Source organism: Oratosquilla oratoria, chromosome 5 (genome assembly GCF_046742065.1).
Source record: "Oratosquilla oratoria isolate Oo_2021 chromosome 5, ASM4674206v1, whole genome shotgun sequence".
In the NCBI taxonomy this organism is placed as follows: Eukaryota; Metazoa; Arthropoda; class Malacostraca; order Stomatopoda; family Squillidae; genus Oratosquilla; species Oratosquilla oratoria.
In genome coordinates this window covers 30,150,261-30,162,760 of record NC_134781.1, presented here as the reverse complement: position 1 = coordinate 30,162,760, position 12,500 = coordinate 30,150,261, and the positions used below count along the sequence as shown (strand labels likewise).

The 12,500-nt window shown below is 46.2% G+C and overlaps 1 protein-coding gene across 1 annotated transcript in view; it reads left to right on the top strand.

The window, feature by feature from the left end:
• The window catches only part of LOC143025431 (ATP-binding cassette sub-family C member 3-like), a 161,163-nt gene that overhangs the window by 38,306 nt on the left and 110,357 nt on the right, over window positions 1–12,500 (top strand). Inside the window, exons 11-13 of the mRNA XM_076185093.1 lie at window positions 1,150–1,301; window positions 1,993–2,130; window positions 5,838–5,984. Coding sequence (XP_076041208.1) covers window positions 1,150–1,301; window positions 1,993–2,130; window positions 5,838–5,984 — 437 coding nt within the window. The remainder of the gene's footprint in view (window positions 1–1,149; window positions 1,302–1,992; window positions 2,131–5,837; window positions 5,985–12,500) is intronic.

The following is a 12,500-nucleotide window of genomic DNA, read 5'->3' as shown; positions in this document are numbered from 1 at the left end:
TGGTGGTGGTGGTGGTGGTGGTGGTGGTGGTGGTGGTGGTGGTGGTGGTGGCGGTGGCGGTGGCGGTGGCGGTGGCGGTGGCGGTGGTGGTGGTGGTGGTGGTGGCGGTGGTGGTGGCGGTGGTTGTGGTGGCGGTGGCGGTGGTGCTGGTGGTGGTGGTGGTGGTGGTGGCGGTGGTGGTGGTGGCGGTGGTGGTGGGGGTGGTGGGAGTGGTGGTGGCTATGGTGGCTGTGGTGGAGGTGGTGGTAGTGGTGGTGGAGGTGGTGGTAGTGGTGGTGGTGGCTGTGGTGGTGGTGGTGGCGGCGGTGGTGGTAGTGGTGGTGGCGGTAGTGGTGGTGGCGGCGGCGGTGGTGGTGGTGGTGGTGGTGGTGGTGGTGGTGGTGGTGGTGGTGGTGGTGGTGGTGGTGGTGGTGGTGGTGGAGGTGGTGGTGGGAGTGGTAGAGATGATGATGGTCGTGGTGGTGGTGGTGGTGGTGGTGGTGGTGGTGGTGGTCGTGGTGGTGGGGGTGGTGGGAGTGGTGGTGGCTGTGGTGGCTGTGGTGGAGGTGGTGGTAGTGGTGGTGGAGGTGGTGGTAGTGGTGGTGGAGGTGGAGGTGGTGGTAGTGGTGGCTGTGGTGGGGGTGGCGGCGGTGGTGGTAGTGGTGGTGGCGGCGGTGGTGGTGGTGGTGGGGGAGGGGGTGGTGGGAGTGGTAGAGATGGTGGTGGTGGTGGTGGTGGTGGTGGTGGTGGTGGTGGTGGTGGTGGTGGTGGTGGTGGTGGTGGTGGTGGTGGTGGTGGTGGTGGTGGTGGTGGTGGTGGTGAGAGTGGTAGAGATTATGGTGGTGGTGGTGATGTTCTTGTTTGTTATCATTGTAAGATAAAGAAATAAATAAATGAATAAATAGATAGATAAATAAATAGATAAGTTAACAGATAAATAAATAAATTAATGAATATATAGATATATAGATAAGTAAATAGATAAATGAATGAATAAATAAATAAACAAAAATAAATAAATGAATTAATAAATATATAGATAAATAGATAAAACAATAATCAAAAATAAAATACAACAGAAAATACAGTGAAACAAAATAAAAACAAAGCAAAATAAAAAATATATATACACACACACATACATATATCATATATACAAATCTTCTTCAGGAGGAGCAGCGCTGTCGGGCCTGAGCCTGCTTCTCTTGATGGTGCCGGCCAACGCCGTGATCGCCGGAAGGATGAAGGGCCTGCAGGGGGCCCAGATGGCCCTCAAGGACCGGCGCCTCAGGCTGACCAGCGAGGTCCTCGGGGGCATCAAGGTGGGTCACTCGCGCGTGGAGGTAGCAGGGGAGGGGAGGGAGGGGGAGAGGGGAGGGTAGGTGGGAGAGAGGAGGGGGGAGGGTAGGTGGGAGAGAGGAGGGGGGAGGGAGGAGAGGAGAAGTAGGTGGGTGAAGAGGGGAGAGGGAGATTGGAAGGGAGATGGAGAAGGGGAAAGGGAGAGAAAAGGTACGAAGGGAGAGGGGGGAAGGAGAAGGGAGGTAGGAATGGAGCGAAAAAATCGGAGTAGGCGGGGTGGAAGGAAGGGAGAGAAAGGTGGGAGACGGAGTAGAGGAGGGGATGTAGTAGTGGAGAGGGGGAAGAGAGCGAAAGTAAAATGGGAGACAGAGAGGAAGGTGGGAGAAAGAGGAAGGAGAGAGGAGGAAGAGGAGGCGAGGGGAATGATATCAGATGATGTTCACTTAATTGTGTTAAAAAATGGACGTCAAAGAGAATTATTTCCCGATTGTGAGGGGCTCTGGGACCTGTTGCCGGTTTTTGTGGGGCTTCGGGTTTCCAATCAGTGAAATTCTAGTCGACAATTATTATAGAATTTAAATGAGATGAATAAATCCTTTGGATGAACGATATATACAAACACCTATTCCCGACAAGAAAAAATAAAGCTACTCCCTCCTCGTTCTCTTTTTTTCGTTTTCTATGATTACGATAATTTTATATTTTCTTTCTTAGGTCTTGAAACTTTACGCTTGGGAACTTTCGTTCGAGGAACAGATAGGCAGGATCCGTCGCGAGGAGATCCTCATCATGAAGAAGAACGCCTTCTTGAAGTCCCTTGCAGTCTTCCTCTGGTTCACCACTCCATATATGGTAATAGTCGTGAGGAATTTTCGATTCAGGCTTCCTGTCCAAGTCCAAGAGAATACCAAGGACTAGTTTTGTTTATTAGTTTATATGATAATCTAATAATATAATTTCATTATTATTTTGTTGATGTTATTATTATTATTATCATTATTATTATTATTATTATTATTATTATCATTATCATTATCATTATTATTATTATTATTATTATTATTATTATTATTATTATTATTATTATTATTATTATTATTATTATTATTATTATTATTATTATTATTATTATTATTATTATTATTATTATTATTATTATTATTATTATTATTATTATTATTATTATTATTATTATTATTATTGTTATTATTATTATTATTATTATTATTATTATTATTATTATTATTATCATTATTATTATCATTATCATTATCATTATCATTATTATTATTATTATTATTATTATTATTATTATTATTATTATTATTATTATTATTATTATTATTATTATTATTATTATTATTATTATTATTATTATTATCATTATTATTATTATTATTATTATTATTATTATTGTTATTGTTATCATCATTATTATTAATACTGTTATTAATATTATTATCATTATTATTAGTAGTAGTAGTAGTAGTAGAAATAGTAGTAGTGGTAGTAGTAGAAGTAGTAATAGTAGTAGTAGTAGTAGTAGTAGTAGTAGTAGTAGTAGTAGTAGTAGTAGTAGTATTGTTGTGGTATTATTATTATTATTGTTATTATTATTATTATTATTATTATTATTATTATTATCATTATTATTATTATTATTATTATTATTATTATTATTATTATTATTATTATTATTATTATTATTATTATTATTATTATTATTATTATTATTATTATTATTATTATTATTATTATCATTACTATTATTATCACTATTATTATTATTATTATTATTATTATTATTATTATTATCACTATTGCTATTATTATTTCTCATTTAAGAAATAATAATAACAATAGTGATAATAGTAGAATGAGTATAAAAAGAAGCTGAGAGATGAGTGGGAGAGAGTGAAGGATAGAATAGAACTAGGAGTGGAGGGGGAATGGGGATGGTTCAAGGAGTGAGTCACAAGGTGTGCAAAAATGGTGTGTGGAACAAGGAGGGTGGGAGGAAATAGAAGGAAGGGTAGTGAGTGGTGGAATGAGGAAGCAAAGAAAGGTGTAGAAGAGAAGAAACAGGCATTCATAGATTGGCTACAAATTAGGACGAGGGAATCATATGAGAGGTAAAAAGTAAAGAGAAGGGAAGTTAAGCATAAGATAAAGGAACCAAAGAGGAGACCAGATGTGAAATGGGGTAAGAGTATGACAGAAAATTTTGAAAGTAATAAAAAGATGTTTATGAAAGAAATTAAAAGAGGAAGAGGAGACGAATCAAGTAGAGAAGAAAAGGTAAAAGGTGCAGATGGAGAGATGATAATGGAAGAGAAGGCAGTGAGAAGAAGGTGGGCAGAGTATCTTAGGGAGCTGCTAAATGTGAAGGAGGATAGGGAGGTAAAGGTAGTTGTAGTGGGAAGTTCTAAGAAAATGACAGTGATGAGTGAGGAAAATGGAGTTAAAATAAGGAAATATGAAGTGAAAGCAGCTGTTAAGATGATGAGAGCAGGTAAGGCACCTGGGTTGGATGGATACCATACAGAATGTTTGAAGAAAGAAGGTACAGTTATGGTGGACTGGCTGGTGAGGTTATCTAATGTTTGTTGAAGAGAGAGTAGAGTGCCGGAGGACTGGAGGAGTGTCTGTATAGTTCCACTTTATAAAGGAAAAAGGGGACAAGTGTGAGTGAAGTAGTTTCAGAGGGATCAGCATGTTGAATGTAGTTGGGAAGGCTTATGGGAGGGTCTTGACTGAGAGGATTAAGAGAGAAACAGAGGGAGTAATTGGCAAGGAACAGTGTGGATTTAGGACAGGTAGGGGTTGTGTAGATCAGATTTTTGTAGTAAGACAGATATGTGAGAAAGATATAGGAAACGGTAAGGATGTTTTTTGGGCTTTTATGGATCTGGTAAAGGCTTACGACAGGGTAGACAGGAAGGCTCTGTGGGAGATACTGCAGATATATGGGATAGGAGGAAAGCTGGTAAGAGCAGTTAAGAGTTTTACGAGTGTAGTAGAGCTTGTGTTAGGATTAGAAATGGAAAGAGTGAGTGGTTTGAGGTAAAAGTGGAATTTTGTCAGGGATGTGTTATGTCACCCTGGCAGTTCAATCTATACATGGATGGGGTGGTGAGAGAGGTGAATGCAAGTGTAGTGGGTCAGGGGTTGGGGATGGTTAAAGAAAAAGGAGAAAAGTGAGAAATAAGCCAGTTGTTGTTTGCTAATGACACTGCGCTTGTAGCAGGATCAGAGGAGAGATTGAGGAAGTTAGTGACAGAGTTTGAGAAGGTGTGTGAAAGAAGGAAGCTGAAGATAAATGTGGGCAAAAGTAAAGTGATGAGATGTACAAGGGGAGAGAATGACAGCAGGCTGGAAGTGAGCATTAAGGGTGAGGAAGTGGATAGTTTTAGATAGTTGGGTGCGAATGTGGCAGGAAAGGGAGGAGTGAAGGTGGAGGTAGAATGTAGATTGAGAGAAGCGAGTAAATGCCTTGGTGGATTAAAAAGTGTAATGAGAAATAGACATTTGGGAATGGATGATAAGAGGAGGTTATATGAAGGAGTGATTGTGCCGACAGCACTGTACGGGGCAGAAACATGGAACATAAGAGAGGAAGAGAGAAGGAGTTTGAATGTGTTTGAGATGAAATGTCTGAGAAGTATGATAAGGGTTATTAGGCTAGATACAGTGAGAAACGAGGAGGTGAGGAGGAGAGCAGGGGTGGAAATGGAGCTGGGAGATAGGGTTGATGAAAGAGTATTAGGATAGTTTGGACACATGGAAAGAATGAGTGAAGAAAGATTAGTAAAAGAGGTGTAGAAGGCAGAGGTGGAAGGCGTGGATATGAGGGGGCGCCCTAAGATGAGATGGATGGATGGGGTGAAAGGGGCGTTACAAAAGAGAGGAATGTCTGTTGAGGAAGAACGGGAGAGGACAGAAGATAGGGGTGAATGGAGAAAGGTTGTGTATGTATGATGCTGTGATGCATGAGGGGGAGTGGGTGTGGGATCGGGGGTGAGGAAGTATGTATGAGAAAAAATTTGACGCAGCCCAAAGGGGTTTCTCCCCGTCATCTCCTTTTCTGCATGAGGGGACGGAGAGGTGGGGAGACTCGTCGAGCTTATGAAGCGGCCTTGCCGTGGATGTGCTGTGTCTTGCGACACTGCTTGTGACCCAGGGCAGTGGACAAGATGCAGGGATGACCCCAGATAAGAGGGAGGGAGGAGGGTGGAGGGGAGTGGAATATGTAGGGAATGGAATGGGTGGGAGTGGTTTCTATGCTTTTTCTTTTTGTCTACCCCCCGTGTAAGGGGGAAAAAGCCTTTGGTATATGTATGTTATTATTATTATTATTATCATTATTAGCACTATTGTTATTATTACTATTACAATTATTATTATTATAGTTTACTATTACTTCACAATAACACTTTACTTTTAATCATAGCTCTAATTAAAATTAGTACACCCATGTGGTCTTTGCCAAAATAAGATACCCAAAGTGTGCCCCCTCCCCCCCTCCCCTTTTTCACTTTGGCTCCTGTTCTTTCCGCCAGGTGGCTCTGGTGTCGTTCTGCACGTTCATCCTAATCTCCGAAGAGAACGTTCTCGACGCCCGAACGGCCTTCGTCGCCATCTCCCTCTTCGACATCATACGTTCACCGATCACACAGTTTCCAGATCTCATAGCACATTGGGTTCAGGTGAGACCAAAATATTCCATCCAGGAGTCCCCTTCGGACAGCTGGAGACCTTGGAAATAACTCTCTCTCTCTCTCTCTCTCTCTCTCTCTCTCTCTCTCTCTCTCTCTCTCTCTCTCTCTCTCTCTCTCTCTCTCTCTCTCTCTCTCTCTCTCTCTCTCTCTCTCTCTCTCTCTCTCTCTCTCTCTCTCTCTCTCTCTCTCTCTCTCTCTCTCTCTCTCTCTCTCTCTCTCTCTCTCTCTCTCTCTCTCTCTCTCTCTCTCTCTCTCTCTCTCTCTCTTTCTCTCTCTCTCTCTCTCTTTCTCTCTCTCTCTCTCTCTCTCTCTCTCTCTCTCTCTCTCTCTCTCTCTCTCTCTCTCTCTCTCTCTCTCTCTCTCTCTCTCTCTCTCTCTCTCTCTCTCTCTCTCTTTCTCTCTCGATGGCTGAATGTGAATGTAAAAACAACCGCAATTGACCTCCTACTATTTCGAAGAAATTATAGAAAACCCAGCGAACTACTGTCCCCCAGCCTTAGCTGAACACAACAGTAACCACCAGACGTCAGTCTTGTGGTATAAGTAGTTTTGAGGGATCAAGGACTCAGTCAACATTTGCCATAAGAATATCCTATCCTTGACTAAAACCCCTCTGTACAGTGCTCCGCCTAGGTATGTATGCGCAGTTCGAGGAGTATGACGCATCTTAACATCATACCCACGTCGCCGGCCACCCTCACCGATATTGATGCCGACCTTGCCCTCAGCGAGGAAGAGGATATCACTGAGCAATATTGGGCTTCATTGCTAAGGCATGAGCAACATGTTAGTTCCACACCATGGCAGCCACTACTCCCAGTTACCCACCGCCACCACCACCACTACTGCCACCACTGCCACCGCAGCCGCCAACGCAGCCCCCGACGCCGCAGCCCCCGCCGCCACCCACACCCACACTACCGCCACCAAACGATCTGCGGGCCAGACTTCGAACACCAGAAAATCCCATTCTCCAGCTTTTAAGTCGTTCAAGCACGACAAGAACTCCCAACCCACGGCTTCCGATAAGTCCCCCTCTCACCCTCACCCTCTCACCCTCACTCTCTCACCCTCATCCTCTCCCTCGCAGCTCACCTCCCCGATTTGCCAATACCTCCCCTGCTTTCGCCCCCAGATCTGCTTATGTTAAACTCATCTTCTGTGAAAACCTGAACGTGGATATGAAACTTCGCTGCCTTGCTGAAATTACCAAGTCATTCAGGCTCAATCCGGAGTTAGCTGAGATGAAAATGCCTGCTGTCACCTCTCGGTATGTGCATATTTCACGCAGATGTACCGAGGTCATTGAGAGTGCCACGAGGGGTAATTTCTTATCCTTAAAGCTCAATGCTTAGGACTCGATCGACAGACCACGTAAATTTCCCACGTACATCATCACCCGCTATCCTCTCGGCGTTGATCCGTTCCAAGCTAAAAACCTTCCGGGTGTATACAGTGTGCGCCGCTTTTACCAACACGGGACACCCATCAACCACCTTGTTATCGTCTAGAGCCACCCCCAACCGCCGCCTACAGAATATCATTTCAGCTTTCTTCCTTGCTTACCACCGTGCGAGTTCCGAAGGATGAAAGATGAGCAGCCCCGGTGGTTCAAATGCTGGGGTGTTGGACATATATCTCGGTATTATACTGCCTCCATTGACAAGTGTGGATGGTGTGCAGGTACTCATCCCTCCCGCACTTGCCCACATCGCACCCAGTCTCAGTCCACCAACACTGATGGGGCTTCTGCTGCCGACCAGCTTCCCACTCCCAATCCATCCATGTGGAAATGTCCCCGCTGTCACGAACCCGGAGTAAATGTATGGCACGGATGTACGAAGCGCGCTGAGGTGGCCACCTCACAAGCTGCACACGCACCACCATCACATCCTCGGTCGCACCCAAAAACCGTTCCACTGCTGACACCCTCAAACCTGCCAGACTCACCGCAAGTAATTGCCCTCCGCGAGACCGTTGCCAACCGAACGGCACGTTGCACAGCAATTATAACGCGCTTTGACGCAATTAAAAAACACATCGATAGCCTCGCCGCACAACAAGCCTCCACAAAGCGCACCCTAGGCAAGTTTGTTGAATCCCACCAAGTCGTCATCACAACTGTCGCCACCTTCTCCGAGAAACTGGAGGCCCTTACCAGCTGGTTCGAAAAGTTCAGTAACCAAATACTTATCAAGCTACAACGACACACGACTCAGAGCAACACCACCTCCACATCATCGTCTCCGCCAGCCACCTGTAGATCATAATCACCTGGAACGCTTGTGGCATCAAAAGTCATCCGAAAATTACTTCTCTCAAGACTTATGTAGGCCGCCACCAACCACAGGTTATATTTATCCAAGAAGCTTTTGTTGGCCACCACAATCCTGGGACAGAGGCACCCCCGCTCTCAAGCTACGTCTCGTTTGTCCATCATGTCAGGAATGGCCTTCTAAGTTGCATTCACTCTTCCATCCCCCATCAACTCCTGCGTTGATCTATCCATGATGACATGACATTTCAACTCTTTTAGATATCCATAGGCAATGGGAAGCTGAGACTCCGCAATGTTTACTCTGCTCCAGGAAAAACCAATCTATCTGCCTTCCCCCCAACGACGTCCCACGGTGTGATCTACATGGGGGACTTGAACGCCCGGCACCCTGCCCTAGGAGGTGTCTTTCCCTCCCCGAACCGCAGTGGGCTACCTCTCCTCGAGTACATCCGCTGCCACCGCCTCACTCCAGAGGAGGCACGCTCGACCACATCATTACATCTGGTCTAGTAGCGACACGCGTTAAGTATTTTCCCATACAGATCCTCTTCTCTGACCACATCGCACTTGGACTACTATACTCCCTACCTAGTGGGCCTTCTCCTCTTCACACCCGCCTCCGCATCTCCATTCCTCCGAAGTGCTGCCCCAACTACGTCTCATATATCTCCACTCTTCTACCAACATTTGAACTCCAGTCACCTGAGAACCTGTACTCTTCCCTCGTTGCTTCAACTCACGATTTTTACACCCGTTACGTCACAAGGTCACACATCAAAAGATGCCTCGAGGTCCACGCCTGGACGGTGGACTGATGCATCCTACAGGCGGAAAAGAAGGCTGAGAGAAATGGCCTCGTCTTTCAAAGGCAACCAACACCTGCTAATCTCCTCCAGTACCAGGCATCCAGAGATGACCTCGTTGCCTTGCAGCAGTGTGCCCATACCGAATCGTGGAAGAAATATATCGACAGCATCAACCACCAGGCCTGCGTTGGCTCCATGTGGCACCTGATAAATAAAGTCATCAAGAAGAAACCATCGAGTGCTCTCCACCACAGCCCAACCCAATATGCACAAGACTTACTAAATACTTGGTCTGAACAAGCACAAATAAACTATCTTCCCGCCACAATTCAAGAGGCACTTTCCACCCACAAGAATATCCACACCCTGCGTATAATGGCTGCATTACTACGGACGGATGAAGATGACGACGTGCCCATCACTAAGGACGAACTGTGTCGTGCTCTTTTCACAAGCAAAACATCTCCCGGGGATGATGGCATCACCTATCAAGTCCTCCGCCTGCTCCTTAAAGTCCCTGGCAATCCTTTGCTGCAACTCTATAACCTTTGCTTTAGCAAGGGATATGTACCTCGTGCCTGGACATCTAGTACCATTGTACCCATCCCCAAACCTGCCACAGACAAGTACATGTCTATTTCATTTACCTCCTGATTCTGTAAAGTCTTCGAACGTATATTTCTCACCCGACTCATGTTTCGACTATAGGATAAGCTATCACTGCAACTATATGGTTTCTTACCACAGAGGAGCACACACCACTGCCTGATTGATCTACATGCCCGCCTCTCCCCTACCAGTGTAGTAGCGTTTCTTGATCTCAAGAGTGCTTTCGATGTAGCCAACAGGGAGATTATTATCGATCAGCTCGTAGAATTTGGCGTCCAAGGCAACCTCCTGAAGTGGATCCGTGGCTATCTCTCAAACAGAACTTCACTTGTACTATTCCAGGGAACGTGCAGTACCTCCAGGGAATTCGAACTTGGTACTCCATAGGGTGTGGTTTTAAGGCCCTTCCTCTTCAACATCCTGATGCACCGCCTGTCATCCCTTCTCCCCAACTTTCCCGGCACAACTGTCACCTGCTAAGCTGACGATATATGTGTGCACTCCACCTCTGCTGCCGACCTAGAGCGCGTACTTCACTCCTTCTACGAGTCGACATCCACCTGTGGCTTCATCCTTTCCCCCAGAAAAGAGTCGAGTATTCTCTCCTAAGGGCTCCGAAACATTGCCAGTGTTCACCGCAAGACACAGCGTCATCCCGCCCTGCGCACAGTACCAGTACCTGGGAGCGCCAGTACGCATCATTCCATCCACACCAGCTCGGCAGCGCATCCATCCCATCATCCAAGATATCCTCCACCGGCTAGAACAGCGATTAATCCCATTTAAATGGCTCACCAACAATGCCGCTGGACTATCCATCCCCTTGGCAAGAACCACCTGTTGCCTTCATTCGGTCGGCCACAGACTATATCTCCCCAGCCCTTGCACAACTCTCCAAGACCTCCTCGGTGCCCTTAGAAAGATTCCAGAACAGAGGGATGCGATACATTATTGGATACCCCACCTCGACCAGATTAGTAAACATGCAGATCGAACTTAATCTTCCTTCAGTTATTGAAAGAATACATGCTAACATCTCCTTCAGCGTCAAGTGCCTCCACTCACCCCATCTGGCCCCGCACTATTCCCATGTCTTAAGAGCTTCACTTGACCCCGCCGCACCCCGCCCTCCGCTGCGTCCCGGCGTCCGCACCCTCGTTAACACAGTGTGCTCCACCCTGCAGCGCCTACACATCGAAGTCCCTATAGCCGAGGTTGATCACGGACCGCCTCCATGGAGGATTCCACAGCCTCACGTCACGTTCACACCCACTTCAAAAATAGACCCACCGCTCCTCCAGAAACAATTAGCCCTGGAACACATCACCGCAGTGTCCTCCTACGTCCCTGCCGCGCACCATATCTACGTAGACGGGTCCTTACAGCCAGACGGTAGCGCGGGTTGCGCCGTCTACTCACCGGATGTTGAGCCACCTGATGGAGGCTGGGTTGGTCGCAGGTTACCCAACTCGTCCAGCTCGACGTACTGCGAACTACAGGCACTCCTGCTGGCTGTTAACCTACTCTGTCAGCGGCGACTGAATGGCGTGGTAATGTGTGACTCCCAGTCCGCCCTACAGGCCATCTCGTCTTCACAACCCACCGCCCCCTCATCCGTCTCATTTTACAACAGCTAGTCATAGCTCAAGAACACTCTCTCACCATAAGTTTTCTGTGGGTTCCCTACCAAGTTTGAATCGCTGCCAATGAAAAGGCAGATCTCCTCGTCAAAAATGTCTGTAAACTGCCACTGCCCGACGATGCCACACCCTCCCCACCCTCTACTACAAGATCATACACTCTACCGCTCTTCTAACCATTCTCCACCGCATGAGTGCAAAGCGCGCACAAAGCGTATCAGTACAGTACTACGCACCTCCGACTCTCCCTCCCGAGGTATCGCAAGCACGGACTCCTCGTTCGCAGACACAATATTGTGACTGCACGGCTTCGCCTGGGGTACAGACCACTGTAGCAAATCTCTGAGGCGGGGGACATGCCACACTACTCCACCTGCAAGCTATGCGACAGTCCCAACGCCAACAGTCTCCACCAATACTGCCTCGAATGTCCTTCAGTAAGAGACCTATTGCCCCATAGCCAAGACCTAATACATGTGTGTCACTTTCTCAATAACGGACAATAATCTAGACACTGTCCTAATTCGACACCCTTACTTTGGAGGATGCTAAAGCTTACCTCACCTTGATTACCAGTATATGTGCCGTTACAGGATGTAATGGCACTGCAAAGTGCGGGCCTTATGGTCTCTTGTAGGCTGCTTCTTTCTTATGTTCTTATGTTCTTATTATTGCCGCACAGCTTCACTGTATAGTACGTAGTAACGTGACCTTCGCGTCACGCACATTATGTATAAATATAAATTACCTACTGTACTAGGTTTGTCGCTCTATAAGCGTACTAAATTAATACAAACAATCTCTCTCTCTCTCTCTCTCTTTCTCTCTCTCTCTCTCTCTCTCTCTCTCTCTCTCTCTCTCTCTCTCTCTCTCTCTCTCTCTCTCTATCTATCTATCTATCTATCTATCTATCTATCTATCTATCTATCTATCTATCTATCTATCTCTTTCTCTTTCGTTTTCGCTCTCTTTCTCCCTCTTTCCTTCTCTTTCTCTCTCTTTCTCTCTCTTTCTCTCTTTCTCTCTCTTTCTCTCTCCCTCTAGCTTTCCCTCTTTCTTTCTCTCTCTCTTTCTCCCTCACTTTCTGCCTCTCTCTCCTTCTCTCTCTTTTTCTCTCTTCCTCTCTCTTTCTCTCTCTCTTTCTCTCTCTCTTCCTCTCTTTCGCTCTCTC